The 18,782-nt window shown below is 45.8% G+C and overlaps 1 protein-coding gene across 2 annotated transcripts in view; it reads right to left on the bottom strand.

The window, feature by feature from the left end:
* Nucleotides 1–18,782, bottom strand: part of LOC8036290 (major facilitator superfamily domain-containing protein 12) — a 41,630-nt gene that overhangs the window by 8,691 nt on the left and 14,157 nt on the right. For both annotated transcript variants that reach the window (XM_029973209.4, XM_029973210.4), the window contains exons 3-10: nucleotides 16,450–16,589; nucleotides 13,884–14,125; nucleotides 10,603–10,810; nucleotides 8,112–8,424; nucleotides 5,700–5,792; nucleotides 5,165–5,257; nucleotides 2,516–2,698; nucleotides 1,371–1,465 (exon numbers count right to left, since the gene is read on the bottom strand). In XM_029973209.4, the coding sequence (XP_029829069.1) occupies nucleotides 1,371–1,465; nucleotides 2,516–2,698; nucleotides 5,165–5,257; nucleotides 5,700–5,792; nucleotides 8,112–8,424; nucleotides 10,603–10,810; nucleotides 13,884–14,125; nucleotides 16,450–16,541 (1,319 nt within the window). In that variant the 5' untranslated portion in view covers nucleotides 16,542–16,589. The remainder of the gene's footprint in view (nucleotides 1–1,370; nucleotides 1,466–2,515; nucleotides 2,699–5,164; nucleotides 5,258–5,699; nucleotides 5,793–8,111; nucleotides 8,425–10,602; nucleotides 10,811–13,883; nucleotides 14,126–16,449; nucleotides 16,590–18,782) is intronic.

Genomic DNA, 18,782 nt, shown 5'->3' on the forward strand with positions numbered 1-18,782 from the left:
GTATTTGTGCCGACCGTGCAAGCGCTCTACCAGCTCTCCTCGCAGCGCCATGGGGCGGTGGTCGTTGAAACCGACAAGCGCAGCGGCCAGTGGGAGCCTCGTCAACGCGTGCCAGCCAATGGGACTGAAGGCGAAATTCATCAGCTTTACTCCACTCCTTTGGGATCGGGGAAAATAAATGCCGTTGTCTAGGCTCTTCGCATGGTTTCATTTCATAGCTTGGAGCTGGCTTCACTTGAAGAAAAGATTTAAGGTGCCTTTTGGCACGCTTCAAACTGATGACGTCGGCTCGCTCCATGGGACCAGTTAATGCTTTCACATTAAAAATGTTGCATCACCCCTTTAAACTAGGATTTCTCTTCCGAAGGTGCGATGCACTGGTATGGTTGTCCTTTGTTCCTCTAAGTAGTAGTAGCAGTACCAGAGCAGTGCCAATTCGTATAGAATTGCTTCTTCGATTCCTACATAGAAGTTATTAATTGACATCTCTAAACCTGTTATTTAGAAAAACTCTGACACTATCACCTGTGGAACGAAATGCAACAAGCACATCACTCCTTACCAGTTAAAGGACACATGCAAAGGAAAAAAATAATTTTTTTTAAACAGCCTTGATGGAAAAAGAATGTCATAAAACAAATTTAAAACGAAAAAGAACATTTCCAGAGCTATATTTACGACGCGAAATGAATTTGTAGTGCATGTAAATCTAATGGGCCTTGTATCGCTTCATTTCTAGACATGCCATGTATGCAAATCTAGATACTACTACATTAAAACACAAAAATCACATTGCACTTGAGCTTAGATTGATAAATGGAGCTTTTCCTCTTTAAATTCTGTCGGCAGCAGGAATATGTCAGCTTTTCTCGAAAATATTTTATGTTTTCCCTTGCATGTGTCCTTTAAGATTATTTTAGAAACTTTGTAAACAAAAGCTTCCCTTGCTTAAGCGGTTTCCCTTGCATGTAAAAAAATGCTCTCATAAAAAAAAAATTTATTCCTTTACTTTTTTTCCCACAAAGAAAAAACAAAAATCTGTCAACTAATGAGTCACTTTGCATTTATATGCTTTCAGGAAAAAAAGCCAACAGATATCAAAAGTGCATAGTTACAGCAGCAATTTCTGACTTGCATTAGAGGCATTGTAAAGAAATTCATACTGTCTGCTCAAGCTCTATCTATCTGCAATATTTCTTTAGGCAATTATAAAAAACAGTACATTTTCACAATTTTTTTTTTTTTTTAAGTTGCACACGCAAATGTTGATGATGATACACTCTAAATAGTGCTGATGAACATGACATTTAAAAAATGGCATATGCTAACAGAGTATTGAAAAGCAGAAGTAGAAGATACTAATTTCCTACCTGCAGGAATGAAGATCCTGAATGGTGATGACAACAATTCCATTGGCCATCTTGTCCAGGAAGCTCATGGCTCCAAACACAAAGGCACCGCTCGTCTGCAATGATATTTCATTCTCAGTAAACTTTCAACCAACAAAACTACATTATAAAAATAAAAAATAAAATATATTTTATTGGTATGTTAGCGTCTACAGGACTAGCAGGCTGAAAATGAAGCAGGAAAAAACATTGCCACTCGCCCAAACACATCAATTCAAATTTATCTCCCTGAAAGCGTACATCGGCAGCTTTAGACTATGCCGTGTATACCGTACCGCTTGAAAGGCAAAGGAACATCTCGATTTATTCAATTGCCTTCCAAGTTGTCAAAGGAACAGACAATGTCATTGTCACAACTCATACTACGGCAATTAAATAAGGCACATTCAGAGCATCAAGTCTCCATTCCCGGAACGTCTTGTGGGTGCTGTAGGAATCAAAGATGCAACTTCTCGAGCTAGCTCGGGCAATATTGTTGTGCTCCAACACAAACTGCTTTACTATTTCTGGAAGATGAAAAAGCGTTTCCTGCGATTTCAGACGGAGCTCGGGATATCTGGCGACGACCATTTCAGGCTACAAGACGGACAAAGTGTCGTCATACTCTGAAGTGCAGCCCACTCGCCGGCTCCACCTGGTACAAATCGCCCGAACTGATGCGTAGAGGTAGACTCTCTTTCCCGGTGGGCAGTCCCTCTGCCCACCATGAAAGAGAGCACAGCACGCCAGTTTGCACGACAAGCAATCATGAATAATCAACAACCAAAATAGAAAAAAAAGAACAAAAAAAACTTCCCGTCTTTTTGGCACATCCCAAAGGGGCTCTTACCCTGTGGGATGTGCCATCGTCATCGCGCGATGTCACATTACCGTCAGGAAAGCACAGTCACATGACGTTATTTCACAGTCACACACGAAGTCACGGTCTCGTGCGACGACAGTCACGCCGATGATTTCACGGTGCACCTTAATGCTGACGACGTCAAGTGTGACGAAACCGTTGAAAGTACGCTCCACGCGCACGAAGGCATTAAAGGGCTCGCCCTTTGAACGCTACGCATTTAAAATATTCATTAGAAGGAAAGGAGGGTTTTCCCTCGACGCACCGTGTGTCCACCAATGAGCTCGTTGGTGATGGCAAGGCTGGCGAGTAGCACCGTCGTTCCCGCCATGCCCACCAGGACGGCGATGCCGTAGATCTGGTACCGGGTGTAGCCCGGCGTGGACTGGCCCAACATGATCCAGACGGAACCGGCCACGCCCAGCACGGCGCCCAGAAGATAAACATTCTGCGGCGGGGAGACAAGAGAGTTCCCATGCTGAGCACAACTCGCGGCGGCTCTCAACTCGACTGCCCACGGCAAGGACCTTCGAGACGTCGCTTGTTTCCAGTGGATTGAACGAAGAATTGCGTTCCTATGGAAGCTAACTCAGATTATGGGGCACTGCGTGCCCCACTGGAATTTAGCCAGCTGCCAAGAACGTACTGGACGGGGACAACAAAAAAAAAATTATCTCAATCCTGGGTATAGAGCCGGTATATGCACAGGACGCGTTTTCGCGGCCATTTCGGGGGGTTTGTGACGGACTTTCTGGTTACTTTTTTTTCTTTTAGTTTCCTTTGGTTATACCGAAAGAAACTGGGGGAAAGGAGAACACGAGAGCATGCAAGGTTACCGGAGCACCGAGCTCTGGCTGGAATGATTTGTGGGCAGACGCAAAGCAAGCTGCCTTTGTCCCTACTCACGGTCCAAACGCAAACACCGGCGTCCAGCGTTCGGCACTTGCGTTCAGACGGCGAGTAAACGGCTATTTTCCGTTCTGCAAGTCTCCCTTTTGGCACCTGGCTTGCAATCTTGGGGTCGTGGGCTAGACTCCCATCAGGTCGCTATTAGAATTTTGTTCTTTCTTTTCAATTAATTATTGTTTAGTCTCAATTATGCAATCTCTCGTACAGATTGTCCTCCGAAGTATGCGTCCCATATTTCGTGACGGCCTCTGTGGCTTTCCACCACACTTTCCATGGGGATCCCAGCCCCCCCCCCCCACACACGCATTCCGCGTTGAAAAGAAAAACAGAAGAGGCGGAAGGGACGACGCTTTAAGAAGACTTCAACAGCTGCGAAAAACTTTTTAAAAAAGAAACGGTACAGGAGGACGTGGTAACACTAAAAATCGAGCAGTCCTGTGCTAACCCGAGGTACAGTCGCGGCGAAGACTTCGATGCAATTGGCTTTGTTCTCACGAGCACGTACAGCAATCCCTCGTTATAACAAAATTGCTTTTTTCGAATTACTGCTTTTATTAAGTTCAATGTGGTTTCGACCGAAATGCACGCATTTCTAACCGGATTATTCAATGTGTATCGGCAGCTGACCACGCTTATTACAAAGGCTGAGGTGCCGAAAGCATATGCAAGCCTATGTGGAGGCAAACGGAGACCCTTGCGTTTCCTCCCCCTTCTCCACCGGGGCAAACTGGGAAAACGGAGTAAACAGCTGGCGGACGGTAGAGCGCTACTTCCGATGCTGATGCGCTGACGCGGGCATGCGGGCACAGAGCAGCAGGAGTAACGTCAACGTTCCGACGCTACTCACGGCGTTCGCGACCGACGCTGCCAGACTTCTGTCGGAATCTAGTTAAGGGAGCAATAGAGCCCAGAGGAGATCAACCCTTCAGGAGCCCCCAAAGAGTGCACCTGCGCAGGTGTGCTTGCGGCGTACTACACGCACAGGTGCGTTGTATGGGAGATTGGGAGTGTTCACCGAAAGTCGCTCAGATCTGCGAAGTTGACAAAAGTGGCCCGCCCAAGTCCGAAATCGCCAAAAAATTTGCGACATTCCAACATCGGCTGTTCAACACTGTCCACCATTTTGCGGAACAAGCAAGGCATATTAGAAGGGTTCAAGAAGTTTCTCATAAAGGAGAAAGCGCGCCCGCGACACGAAGATGAAAGATTGCCACCTGCTTCGTGCACGTCAGATTTTTTCTCGCGAGCATGCTTGCCGAGCCGGCGCACTATTTCCATAGCTGCAATGATCTCTACGGGAGTGTGTGAAAACATGTTGGCAAGGCCACCGAGGATAACTTCGATTCATTCGCGCTTGTCAATGAGGATGTTGCCGTTGTTGCTGCTGCCACGGATGCTGCGATCGTACACCTTGCATACGGCCATGGTAAACGCGAAGCGACGTCGGAGAGGCACCTCGAGAAACGCCGACGACTGTGGGGCCACGAAAAATTTTACGGTTGTTTCGAAACAGAGTGGAGTGGAATGCAGTGGCGGTGACAGTGTTCTTGCAATGCCTGGAGCACCTCGAGAACTGATGCCCACATAAAATTATCTGCAAACTCCACTTAGTTATTTTTTACTAGATAAAGCTGCTGCAAAATGTTCATAGCCCAGGTTTGTTTGATTAAATATACGGTCAGAGTGTTCCGCAGTGTTCCCGTCCTCCTTCGAGGATGCTGGCGCCGTTTGTTTGGCTCTATCACTTTTATCGAATGACCGCTTATATCAAACTTTTTTGCCATTGCTTTTACTTCGTTACAACGAGAGATTACTGTACCTTACAGCTCTCTCTGCGATGAACGGCAAGGTGCGTCGGCGCCGCCCTCAAGCGCGTCTTTCGGCATCTCGCGACGGGCGCAACAGCGGCATGCGGCGACGCCAAGACACCCACGTCTGCTGCCTCGCACAATGCTTTCGTCAGTTGCAAAAAAACCATGCAGTATTCGAAGGAAAAGAACCTCACCTTTGTTCCTATAAATCGCGTTGCATACTTGACTGGAAGTGATGAAATGAATCCGCTCACATACATCACTAGAGGAATGATGGCTATGCTTTGCTGCAACAAAAAGAAAACAGTTTCAGTAAGCAACGCGTGTAAATGTGCCGACAGACGTACGAAATCAAATTAAAAAGCTTACAAGGGCTCCCAGTCGGCAACTGTTAATAAGCTTGCGGTACGAGTGTTCACACTACTCCCTTGGGGTTTAGCGACTTGGAGAAGCTCATCGATTACACAGAGTACACTCCACGACGCACTCAGCGCAAACAAACCGTCGCCGGTTTTTGCAATTTTTTTTTCGGTATTGAAGGACTGCCATTAAAACTGCTGTAGTGTTGCCACACAGATTACTAACAGGCAACCAAAAGCTGAATGAACAAGAATGATGGCATCACGTAATGATTTGTTTCGATCGGTGGTATTCTTTGCTGAAGCCAACAAGAGCCCGATTATGACACGCTGAGAAAATGACAGCGGCGAAATACGTAATGTAGCTCACCCTATGAAGCTTGAGAGTTTCTTGAATGTACATGGGAATGAAGACCTGGCTGAGGTTCACGTAGAGACGAGTCGACATGTACAACAGGCCGACCTGGAAGGAAAAAACCAAGACAACAGCTGTCGCCATCTTCTTGCCCTCTTGCTACGTGACGAGAAACTTCCTAAGATGACTTCAATAATTACGCCGCTGCCCATGACAAAGAACGTGGAACACCTATTCTTCAAAACCACAGCTATATTTTTTCACTCATTTACTTAAAAAGATACTGCAGCTCACATATGTTAGCCAGTTAGCAATATGTTAGTGATTCTCTCGTTTTTAATTTTTTTTGTCTCACCTCGAAAAGTTTTCTTCTTTCTTATGTAATGTCCATCTCAACGTTTGGGCAAAAAAATAAATAGTATTACATAAATAGCACATGTGGTTACATGTAAACATGAGTTAGCATAATATACCGCACTCAAGAGCACTTACACGTGGCAGAACCGACAGCATCAATAAAGCCTACGAGCAATGTTAGGTTTGTCATTTCATTTGTTAAGCAAATGCATTAGTCAATTTACCGAGACCAAAAACAATATCTGAAACTGAACATATCAAGCTTAAATTTGTATCGTTCTATATAGCCCTCGCATTCCGAGTAGAGCCACCTCCTCCTTATGCCCGGCACAACGTCCTCGAAGGCAGCCCACCCACAGACGTCGATCAGTCACTTGTGTGTCGGCTGCGAGGAAGACGAAAGTGGCGTGCGAGGCAGACTAAACCGATTCGGGTATCATCTACGGACTATGCAGAGAGCAAGTCGTCTGCTTCTTGCGCAGGGGTTATGATGACATCAGAACACCGAGCTCTGATTGGCTCTGGTTGAAGGATAGTGGGTAGACCTTAAAGCAAGCTGCCTTGAGGTCTATCTACTGTCTTTCAATCAGAAGCAATCAGGGCTCGACGCTCAGACGTCACCGCAACCCCTGCACAAGAAGCAGATGAACTTGCGCTTCGCATACAGTAAAACCTCGTTATAACAAAATGGGATATAACAAACTAATGGATATAACAAAGCAATCATAATTTCCCTTGCTTGCTAATAGTGGGAAGAAATGGACACTGGCTATAACAAACTAATGGTTATAACAAAATAATTACGACCGCTCCTTCAACTTTGTTATAACGAGGTTTTACTGTACCTTCAACATTTAACAATCTGTTGTCGTTTCGGGACCGCTTTCGACGCATGGGCGAGATAGGACGCTTCCGCCAGAATTGATGACGCACGTAAAATCGAATTCATTCGCACTTTGTCTTCCTCTTTTTGCAGATTCCACGCTACAGCTTGCGATTAACGAATGGAATCTCCCATCAAGTAAGGTCATTACAGAAACTGCCAAATTTTGAGAAACACTCACCGTCTTCACTACTAATCGTAGCAACCAGACTCAAGATCATAATAGGAACCGTAACTTTATTATTGCCTAAATGGCATGCCTGTACGTGCTTCATTCTTACCGTTTTCGTCACATTTGCTACAGAATTTAGAAATCATATTTACGTAGACCCTCACTCGCGTAATACCCTGAAACAAATCCTCGAGGTATATACTAAATAAATGTGAAGCACAAGTTTGTCTACTTCTTGCACAGGGGTCGCAACAATGTCCAAACGCCGAGCTCTTACTGGCCGTTCAAAAAAAATAGTGGGTACACCTGGAGGCATCTAGCATTGAGGTCTACCCTCTATCCTGTCAATCAAAACCAATCGGAGCTCGGCATCATTCCGACGCCACCGCAACCTTAGTGCAAGAGCCAGACGACTTGCACTCCGCATAAATTAAAAATTCACAGGGTCTCCTATGTCTTATCCCTAAGACGACTTGAGGGAGAAAGCCAACGCACAGATGCGTTAAAAACAGACACCCCTCTTAATGTGCTGAGTCATCCTTGTCAACGTGCTGAGTCATCCTTCTCAATATGCTGAGTCATCATCTTGATTCGCTTAGTCATCCACTTAATTCACTTTAATTCCCCTTAATTAGCTTTGTCATCCTTTTTAATTAGCATTGATCACTCTTACTTCTCTTTAATTCCTCTAAATTCACTTTGATTCCTCTTAATTCACTTTGATTCCTCTTAATTCACTTTGATTCCTCTTAATTCACTTTGTCATCCTTCTTAATTTCACTGCCTCCAACTCACCTCAGTGGTCACGTTAACATTTTGGTAACTTTTGTGTCGCCGACGTGTTTTCGCTCAAGCACTTTGAAGGTCGACTGAACGATGAGACATATAAGGCTCTCGCCTTAACGCACCAGTCGAAGACACCCACCGTGCACCATGGTGCGTAACCTCGCCCCCCCACTAACGACGCCAGCCAAGACCGAGGGTCCGGGTCGTTGCGCGCCACGGCGCCGCTCACCATGTAGAAGCGGCGCTCCCGGAACCAGTCCCTCCAGCGCAGGTGCTGCGAGCGCTCCAGCACGAGGGAGCGGACGTACTCGTCCCGGTGGCGGGAGGCGCTCTCCCGCCGGCCGCCCCTCGAGGGGTCCCGCACCACAACGTGGAAGACGAGCGAGAAGAGCGACCCGATGCCCACCACGATGAGCACGATGTTGCGGAACACGTGGGCGTCCGGTGGGCCCACCTGCGCCTCGTGGTCCGTGCCCGAAATGCCCAGGGCTACCCAGGTCACCGTGTACACCACGATGTTGCTCGCCACCGTGAACGAGTACCTGCACGGGTGACACCGCCGAAAAGGAGGGTCACCGCGCGGCCCACGGGATGGGAGCGGCACGGTTTCACGCGCCGGGAAATCGCGACAGGTTGCTCGAAGCCGGGGACGGGCGGTACTTGAAATACGGGTATGTGTGCAGCGTATGCACTTTAAACGCTTTGAGTATTCTGTATTTCACATTTAGTTACATATTGGGGAATGTATTTGTGAACTGTATTTAAATAGTTAAATTTTAATTATTTCAAATACAGCCCCGAGTACAATTTTGAGTCGTACGGAAAGAGCATGAAGCCTGCTGTGCTTTGCACAGAATAAACGCTGAAGAAAAAAGGAAGAGCAGAACGTAGAATTAATGGGATGAATACAATTATTTGTTTAGGTGCAATTTAAGTCTATAAACATGTTGAATCAATGGCCATGGTCCTTTGAAAAGGCTTTGATGCCTCAACTTATCTTTGTAAAATTAATCTTGCAGTGAATACATTGTTTGTATCTGCCTATGAAAACTTTTTTTTTTATCTCTAAAGCTGCAACTTTCTTTTTAAGCACTTGATTCATTTAAACTTCGCCCTTTGTTTGGGCACTGTCTTTTTTTACCTGGGATAAATTTAAATCTAGGATGTCAATCTTTGAGAGCAAAATGTATTTGAAAAAGCATCTGAAAATTATCAAATACACTCGTTGTACCTCGTATTTAAATACCCTTCTTAACAGTGTAAATTTAATGCACTTTTGAAAGAATTTTGCCCATCCTTGCTCGAAGCAACACCACCCAAAAGACAACGCCCGCACCTTTCCTGACAAGGTGAGGAATGGCAGAGGGGAGCATGTGGCATAACGCGACGCGGTCATGTGACATCACGGCGTCAAGCCATAGGTCACATTACACCGCTACTTGGCACTTGACACCGTCAACACCGGGAAGCGCCGCGACACCACAACTTCACCGGGAGCCACGCGACGTCAGGTCACGTAACGTGATGTGCACACGGCGAAGAAACACCAAGTCTGAGCTGAGGCTGTTTCACACGCTTCTGTCTGACTGCGACCGGCTGCACGACTCCTTGCATTCCACCGCGACGCGATGTGCAGAGTGTCCATGTAGCACTTGGAACACTTCTGGTCCCGAACTAGACAATGTTTTGCTGCCCTTGCGAGGTCAAATCTATGCACTATCTAGGACGAACGGTCGTTTGTAACGTTCTCGGAATCGTTCCAAGCCCGTGACGTGTGAAAAAAATCACGAAATATGTGCACACCGGAAATGTTCCAGCGCTACCCAATGGATGGCGCCAGCGTCTTCTCTCGTCCTAAGCAGTTACAAGAGCATGTAGGGCAATCAATTGCAACCAAATGCAAGTGTGTGAACCAACCTATGGCTTCCGTTACGACGGAATATACACCCTTTTCAAAAGCAAGAGCAATCCAGTGGCAGTTCCGAAAACTCCACCGTTTATGCGCTAACGGCGATGCTAGGAGAACAACCTCGGGCCCCCCAAATCAAGCACCCTCGACTTCATAAATCAAGGGCGATGGACAAGGACCAACGTGTTGGGATCGATTCCCCGTTCTCGTCTCGGTGCTTTCGAAGACATTCACTCTTCCTGGCGCGAAGATGCGTAATGCCGTCGTTAACAACGTTTCTAGATCAAAGTCAGTTGACAAACTTGAATGGATGGATGGATATGAATCCGACTGAGCCCTTTAAATCGGGCGGTAGCTTACGCCACCTAGCCACTTCCCTAAAATGCCTGGAGCCCTCTCGTGGCGGGTCTGCGCGGTGGTGCCCACTACACCGTCAGCCCATTCGTGGACGAAAGCGGTGGAACTGGCGCAACGTTGGACGCACATTTTCTGCAACGGAAAGTGATTCTATTTCGGTTTTTATGGTAAACGAAGTTTACGCACAAAGGGCGTCGTTCAGAAATGGTCTTTCTCCATGGCTTGAAAAGGCACTGCTGCCAATGGTGCTAGGAACGCCTTCTGCCCGTGCCGAATCACGTGCGGGCAACAGAGAAGAACCATTTTCAAACGGTGCTCCTCTGTGGAGCTTGTCAACCGACAGGCATGAAAACGTTGGCCGTTTGAGCGTCAGGTTCAACTTTGCACAGGGTAGCTGGACAGACTTTTAAAAACGGTCCGTTCCGCGTTAAAAATGCAAGAAGGGGGGACCTGCCTGAGTGCGTTGAGCTCCACGCGCTCGTGCGGTATGGGGGTGAGGTCCGGAATGAGGGAGAGGTGAGAGACCTGGGTGGCGGCCCAGCCCAGCTGGAAGATGACAATGAGGGCCGCAAAGTACACAAACTCTGCCTCCTGGGTGCTGCCTTCTCCTCCGAGCGGCTTGGAGAAGAGGAACGGGAACGTGCCCATCACGCACAGCGTGCCTGCGGATGAACAGACGGACGTCGGACGACATTTCAGATTCAAACTCCTAGAAATACAGGATATTCCCCCCCCCCCCCCCCCTTTAAATATTTTTTATTCAAAAGTTGAAAGTGATTTTCTGAAATTTTCAATGGGAAAAAGGCGGCCGACAGAGTTCCCAAAAACACGGAGCTCTTTGGCGCCAGTTAGCGAAAACGAGCAAGAATGGGCACCATTTTCTTACAAAAATTTTCACAAAATCACTTATAACTTTTGGATAAGATAACGCTTTGTGCAGAAACTTTGGCGTCTGGTTTGAGACCGTAGCGCCACCTTAGGGCAGGGAATGAGCGTTCGGCGATGCATACTTTATGTTTGCTGCAAAAAAAAAACACCGTAAATGTTTTTTGGGGACATGCTGTAGATCAATTGGGACATATATGACGCCACTGTCTTTTCAATGCACTACGACAGTCCGGGGCGCAAAGGAGCGTCCGTAAATAAAGGGAGCAGTTCAAGTTTGTTTAGCATAGTTTCAGAACGTAAAAAAGGCAGGACGATAACCAAACTGGGCACCTATCGACTCTGCGGTGGGTTCACTCCGTTTCTCCAACTCAAAGAGGCAAGAGAGAAGGAAATGAGCAGCTTCAAGGATGCACGGGACATGTGAGCTGGGCCGGGCATGCGTTGAAACAGCCCTACAACCCCACGCGTTGTAAGGTGCAATGTGGAATTGACAAGATGCCTTGCGGGATCTTCCTAAAAGGTCTATCAGTGCCTGGAACCCCCCAATACTAGGATGTGCCTTTAAGGCAGGTCTGCGAGAAACCTTTTGTTTTTGGGCCGTTCAGAAAAAAGTGGGGCAAGTGTTTAAGAATTTTACACAAAGGTAGGATCCACCTTCTAGGAAAGTTTAAGACGAGCCCTTTTTAGTCCGCATCAAGGAGAGTGGGGCAAGCATTTCCGAATTTTACTCAAAAGTAGAATGGGCCTTTTAGAAAAGTCTCGATGAGCCTTTCTCGGCCATTTCGAAAAAAAGTGGGGCGAGCGTATCAGAACTTTACACAAAGTAGGGTGCGCCATTTGCGGAAGTTTATGGTGAGCCTTTCTAGGTCGTTCAGAAAGAAAGTATAAGGTCAGACCTTAGAGCGGGGGTCTCTAAACTCCGGCCCAGGAGCCGGATCCGGCCCGAAGGCCCGCTTCCAGATGGCCCGCTGCTACTGGCACAAAAATAAATGCGTTTAAAAGAAATGGTGCCACAACGCGCACCAACTTCACAGGCAAAGGTATGCTGTCAAAACGAAAGAAAACTGCCTACCGTAAGCGTGTCCCCTCTAATATTAAGTATTCACTGAACATTGTCCTCACCACCATCACCATTCTTAGCCCCCTGTTTCATACCTGTGTAATGTCGTATGTTAAAATTCCTGTGTGTTCCTATGTATATTGCGCATACTAGTAGTGTCCTGTGTCGTAACCATTGCATATTGTCAGCATCGGTTGTACTATTCTAATTAGTCTTCTACCCCGTTAGAACATGACCAAGTTTCTATGCGCTTTGATTTATGCCTGGCGAGTTTTCTGGGTCTATGCATATTGTATAATGTTTTGGTTTTTTAGCTAAATACTAGATTTAAAAATAAAGTAGGTGTATACATCCACCTTACATTCTTCTTTTGTTACTTTTTGCTCTATCAACTTTGTATTTAATAATTGCTTATTTAGAATTATTTCTTTAGTTTTTCCTTATTTATACTTATTTTCCGGCCCTTGGGACAGCAACAGATCCCCGATCTGGCCCCTTAGCAAAAGGTTCCTTTCAGAACCTTACCCTCGCGTTGGACAGACCATTTAAGGACACCTATGATAGGCTCTTTTAGGCCATTTAGGTGAAGTGGAGATGTGACCAATCTTTCAAGGGAAGTTTCTTCTGGATCTTTTCCTATGAAAATATGAAAAGGTCCATTCCAGAATGGACCTTTTCATATTTTCAGGGAGATGAGGGATGTGCTTTCTGGCCAGGTTATTTAAGGAAAGTTCTTTCCAGGTCTTACCCGTAAAAAAGGGGCTCATTTCACACCATTCCTCTTTATGCTTTTCAGGAAAAAATGGGATAGGTTTTTGGCCCTCACAGAAGTTCCTTTTGGTTTATTCCCTAAAAAAAACCATTCCAGGCTTTTTAGGAAAAGTGGGAAGTACTTTCTAGGACATTCTTGTAAAGACCATTCCAGGAAAGGACCATCTCACAAAGGGCCTTTTTATGCCTTTCAGTAAAAAGCAAGATGGGCCTTCTAGTCCTTAGGGAGTTCCCCAGTTCGTTCAGTAAAAAAGGCCAAATCCAGGCCTTTTTGAGAAAAGTGGGATGTACTTGCAAGGTCATTCTAGGAAATCTTTTTTAAGGTCATTCCCTTGAAATAAGAAAGCCCCACCCTAAAAAAAGGCTATCTCCCAATGGGCTTCCTTGTGCCTTAGAGGGAAAATCAGTATAGGCATTTTAGCCTTTAGGGAAGTTTCTTCTGTTTTGTTTCCTGAAAAGGCCCATGTCAGCAGGGGCGGATCCAAGGGGGGGGGGGGCGACGGGGGCAGCTGCCCCACCCAAACAAAGTCGACCCCCCACCCTCCCCCCTTCTCAGAGGGCAATTTGCCATGGGTGGACCCCCCCCGGTGCACAAGAAAAAATGGGAGAATAGTATCCTTACAAATTTTCCACCCCCCCCCCCCCACCCCCCCCCAAAAACGGAGTTCTGGATCCGCCCCTGCATGCCAGGCCTTTCCATAGCTTTTAGGCAAATGTGGGATGTTCTTTTTAAATCTTTCTAGGAAAGCTACTTCCGGGTCTTCCCCTAAAAAGGGCCCACCTCACAACGGGCCTCTTTAGTCCTTTTAAGGGAAAGTGGGATGGGCTCTCTAATCCTTAGAGAAGCTGCTTCTAGTTTGTTCCCTAAAAATAGCCTATTCCAGGCCTTCCCATGCCTTTTAGGAAAAGGCGGAACGTGCTTCTAAGATCATTCTAGGAAAGCTCCTTCGGGGTCTTTCCCTAAAAAGGCCCACCCCACAACGGGGGCATGCAGAAAATGCCGGGCGTCCACGCACCAACAAGATGCCAGGTCTTGCGTCGGCCGTAGCGGCACAGCCAGAAGTCGTCGTCCCGGTCGGACTCTATGCCCACGAAGGGAGTGGCCAGGGCATCCGCCACCTGCCCCACCAGGAGCAAGGCCCCCGCGAGGGTGCTCCTGAACTGGCGCACAAAGGTGAGGTAGACCAGCAGGTACGTGAACCACATGGAGGCACACAGGTCGTTGAGCACATGCCCGACGCTGTAGGCTAGCCTGGCCCTGCAGAACAGAACGAGAGAGGCGGTCGACTCCTTGTATACACCAGAGTCTGCTCTGTTCCATGGGCGCCACAAAGTTTGTTTATACAAAAGCCATTACATAGTAGGGGGGCTGCGCTCTTTGCCAGACTCCGTTTTCTTGGAAACCTTCACACATATGGTAGTGCAAAAACGTTAGAAATGCAGTCACGAAGCTCCAAGAACAACACCAATGTTCTATAAAAAGCAAAAAATCTTGTTTTATGCACAGCCCCTCTCTTCACAAGAGCTCGTGTTTGAGATCATTATTTCCCATTTTTATCACTGGGGGCTAGGATTTCAGACACTGGTCTATAGAGCTTGGGTTCTCAAACTCTGATTTCAAGGAAGCACTATCCCTCTCGATTGATGGCAGAGGAGCTCTTCCCAGCCTTGGCACTGGTACAATAAAGTAGTTTAGAAGCCTACCTGCCCTCTGGACAATAATTCACCTACTAGGGGGTGACTGACTCACAGTTATGCATCAGCGGATGGCTCAGATCTTCTGAAATAGCGCTTGAAATGAGAAAACAAGGAAATTTCGAACTTAGGAAACCTCTGACGGTGCTCTGGGGAACGCTAAGTACCCAGTGTGAGAACTCATGGTATAAATCGTCGCCGAAAAATGACGAGTCACATGTGGTGTGGGCGCGCAGGCGCAGGGGCCGATATTCGGCAGAAGAGCGGCGCACAGAAGCCGACCGTCGGATAAACCGTTTCGGTAATTGCCTTCTGCACACAGCCATCTTTGTTCGCTGGGCTTTAGAGGGTGCCCTTAGCTTGCGCAGTGGCACTCTCCTGCCGAATATCAGACGGCACGTATCCGTCTACGGCCTGGTGACTCTGCATTTTTTGCCTTAATGATTTAGCGATGTGTGGGGCACGCAGTTATGTGATGTGATCACTGCACTGCACTGCACGGGATGGTTTTTAGAGTCATCCCATGCAATTCAGATGCCACGGTCCATCGGAAATAGTAGGGTTCTGTGTTTTTAAAAAAATCCGGTAAGATCAAAAAAAAAAAAAAAAACGCCCGCCGGTAAAATTTTTCGTCAATCGGATTTATCCAAAGAACTCAGCATTTCAATGTCACGATTGCGAAAAAACAACAACAGAAGAACAAGTTATTCTACAAGTATAATTGGTCAGGAGACAGGGTCAATGGTCCTGAGGAAAGGCCTCTCCAGTTTCTTTTTGAATATCAGACTATAGACAAATGAGAGGTCACCGTTTATCTCAACAAGTTTTGTTCAGGAAAACGGCTCACTGTAATGTCAGGTCACAACAAAAGCTACTGTCCTTGTCTCCGGTTTGAGAGTCTTAGAGGAAAGTGTGGTTGTGTTTTTATAACAGTGATAGCTATCATCAAAGGAGGGAAGGGAGCAGCTAAATGTTCTGTTTCAGCAATCCACCCTGCATGGCCACAGGGTGCAGCAATGGAATGGGATGGGAAGAAAACAAGCTTGCCAGAGATTGTCAAGGAGTTCAATGATTCTACAATATTAACATTAATTAGAGCAACACTTGTTAGTTGTATGGTTGTGGGACAGTTACTATTATCAATGGCAAGGGTGCAAATGCTCAATGCAGCTGAAAAAAATATAACACGATACAGGCGAGTCCTTGTGCATTTAGGATAGGTTTGGTTCGGATAAAATTAGTTTTTATACTGAATTTTAAAAAAACTGGGCACACAAAAAAGCAAGCTTAAAAAATCGAATGAAAATGAACTGCGATAAACTCTGAATTTTCGGATAAAAATTAACAGCGAAAAACACCCTCCGAATTTCACAAGAAATAAACTCGGAAAACACAGAACCCCATTCATAAAGTGAAATGGAGAGCAGCAATTACGAACGGCAGTTTCATCCCATGTTCACCTGATTTGTAATTCTATGAGGTCGCATATTCAGTCTGAATTCCGCCATCTATATTCGGAATGTAGTATTCATTGGGTAAACTCAAATTTTACAAATAAACAAAAAAAAATGTGGCACTAACTATATACATTATAATATATGGCATGGCAGCCACATGAAAAGGTGCTTCATTCTGTCTGTCATTCCATCCCCTCCCTATCTGCCGTGACAAATGGGGACGCGATCAAAAGCAAAACATGTAACACTACTGCAAAGTCTCGTATATTGAGACGCCATTAATATGAACGCCCCTTTTCGGGGACGAGCTGGATAAACATACCTATGCGTTATTGTCTCGTCCTGGAGGACCCGCATTACGGATGATTGTTTGGGGAAACAGAAGTGCCTATATTGAATAGACGTGGCCGTAACAGCTGCATAGACCCACCTCAGGGGAAGCACGTGCGTTCTTGGAACCATGTCGTCTATTGTTCGGACCAGGGCCTCTTTGTCGGAAGATCCAGACGCCGTGCCGTCCATTTTCTAGCAGACGAGATTTCGGCCTCCCTCCCCGTTCAGTCCAGAGACCTGGAGGCAGAGAGAACACGCAGTCTCGCTTGCTCCAGATGTTAAGCAAATATCCTCATTTTCGGGAAAGATTTCAAGGAAAAACAGTTGTACCAGGAACTACATACGTGATACCATCTACCTTGTAGAAAACACAAGACATGAAGGAAGTCAGAATATCCAGTGCAACTCATCGTAGACATTTCACAAACATCTCTTATTTTAAGGAACTTTTCCCCAAACTTTCACAACTGTACAATTTCCCTGGGAGGTGCAACTCAACCCTGAAACTGCGGCTGCACCCCTATTTGTACAGTAGATATCCCAAGATGTGAAGAAAGACAGAACACACACTGTTGTTTATTCCAGGCTTTACACAAATGTCTCTGTTTTCGAGAATATTTTCAGTGAGAGGTATTTTAGGAAAAGGAGAGGGGAGTTTGGGAAAAGTTTTAGGAAAGATTTCAGATTTCAGAGGAGTTTTATTAGGAAAACCACTTCCTCCTGATGCTGTGGCTGCAATACTATTCACCTTATAATAAATTTGGACGCTTGAAAATACAAGATAAAGGGAAACCACAAAGAAAAAAAAAGGGGGGAGGGGACAAGAGTAACTTTTTTAGTTTTATTTGGATGATCACCACTGGTCTGCCTCCTTAGCTTTCTTTCTACATTCATTCATTCATTCATACACTAACTTTACGTGCTCATCGACACCTGATGCCCCAGTCATGATCATCTACTTTCTTGTCTGAAAAAACGCGAGAGTTCGCTAATAATCCCGGCACACTGAATTCAATTACACCGGCAAAAAAACGCAAATGGGCTCTTAAAAAGATTGGTGCAGAGACAAAACAATTTAAACATAATTGCAGATGCCTTAGATACATGCCTACTTATCCATTGCCAACATGGCATACAAGAGATGTGTGCTTCTTATCATAGTAGCAATATATGAAGCAAGTTTTGCATAATGGGCAGAAAACTTGGTTTCGGACTTGCTCTACGAGTCAAGTTGTCAGAAGCATCCTGAGCCCAGGAGTCAAACTCAGCTTCTTTTCATTTTTGTGCCAAATATGAATCCTTCATTTTAAAACATTAAGTGTAACAAAATTAGTGAGTTACACGAAGTAAGAAAAAACGAAACTATGTCGACAACAGTTCGTGAAATAATACCGAAGACAAACGCTGGCTACATACGTCACACGCTTCTGGTCGTAAACAGGGGATACCAACTCGCTAGAATGATACCGAATCGAAAATTTAAGGTCAAAGTTAGCAGCTGTAATGGCCCATATAATGCAAGCAAGTGCCACATGTCCTGAAGCTTTAGGCAATAACACTTCACAGACAATGTTAAAACCTTAAATAAAACTTACAGGCTGCATCCAGAGTGCAGCTTCACCATGACATTATTACCCTCCGCAAAAAGGCAAGGCCTACCCTTTACAGTGGATGTTCGAGAGAGAGGTGGAAAGGGTGAATATGAGAAAGATGAGTTAACCAGTTAAACGCAGAGTATAAAAGGGGACCAAAAAAAATATACATCACTTTTTTTTTATATATAACTATTTGTTTTTAAATGAACAAATTTAGTTAGTGTTCTCGGCAGTTGTGTGCTCCAAGAGCACACTTGCAGCTGTTTTAGAGTGCAGCTCTTAAGTGCTCAATCCCAAGCTTCGCGGCGTCAGCGTCGCCGTCAGCGTAACTACGCGCGTTGCATTATGGGACGTCACAGACCTATACACCAATTCAATTTCCCGCTAAATGTAGTGAAGAAACTGAATTCGAGGGTAGGTTTGTGATGTCCCATAATGCAAAACTGCGCATTCAGTTTCCCCGCTAAATTTAGCAGTAAAACTGACATCACATGACCTAAACCCCAATTCAGTTTCCCCGCTAAATTTAGCGAAGAATTGAATTGGTGTTGAGGACACGTGACATCAATTTTCCCGCTAAACCTAGTGGAGAAACTGAATTTGTTCATAGGTGACGTGACACAAAGTCATGTGACATCATTTTTTCCTCTAAATTTAGCGGGGAAACTGAATTGGTGTTGAAGTCACATGGAATAAATTTTCCAGCTAAATTTAGCGGGGAAACTTTGGGAGAAGTAAAGGGCATGGAGGTGGAGGGGAGGGTACGAAAAAGGAGGAGGGGAGGATACGGAGGAGGAGGGTATGATGAAGGAAGAGTACACTGAGGAGAAGGAGG

Source organism: Ixodes scapularis, unplaced genomic scaffold (genome assembly GCF_016920785.2).
Source record: "Ixodes scapularis isolate PalLabHiFi unplaced genomic scaffold, ASM1692078v2 PGA_scaffold11__112_contigs__length_91849675, whole genome shotgun sequence".
NCBI lineage: Eukaryota > Metazoa > Arthropoda > Arachnida > Ixodida > Ixodidae > Ixodes > Ixodes scapularis.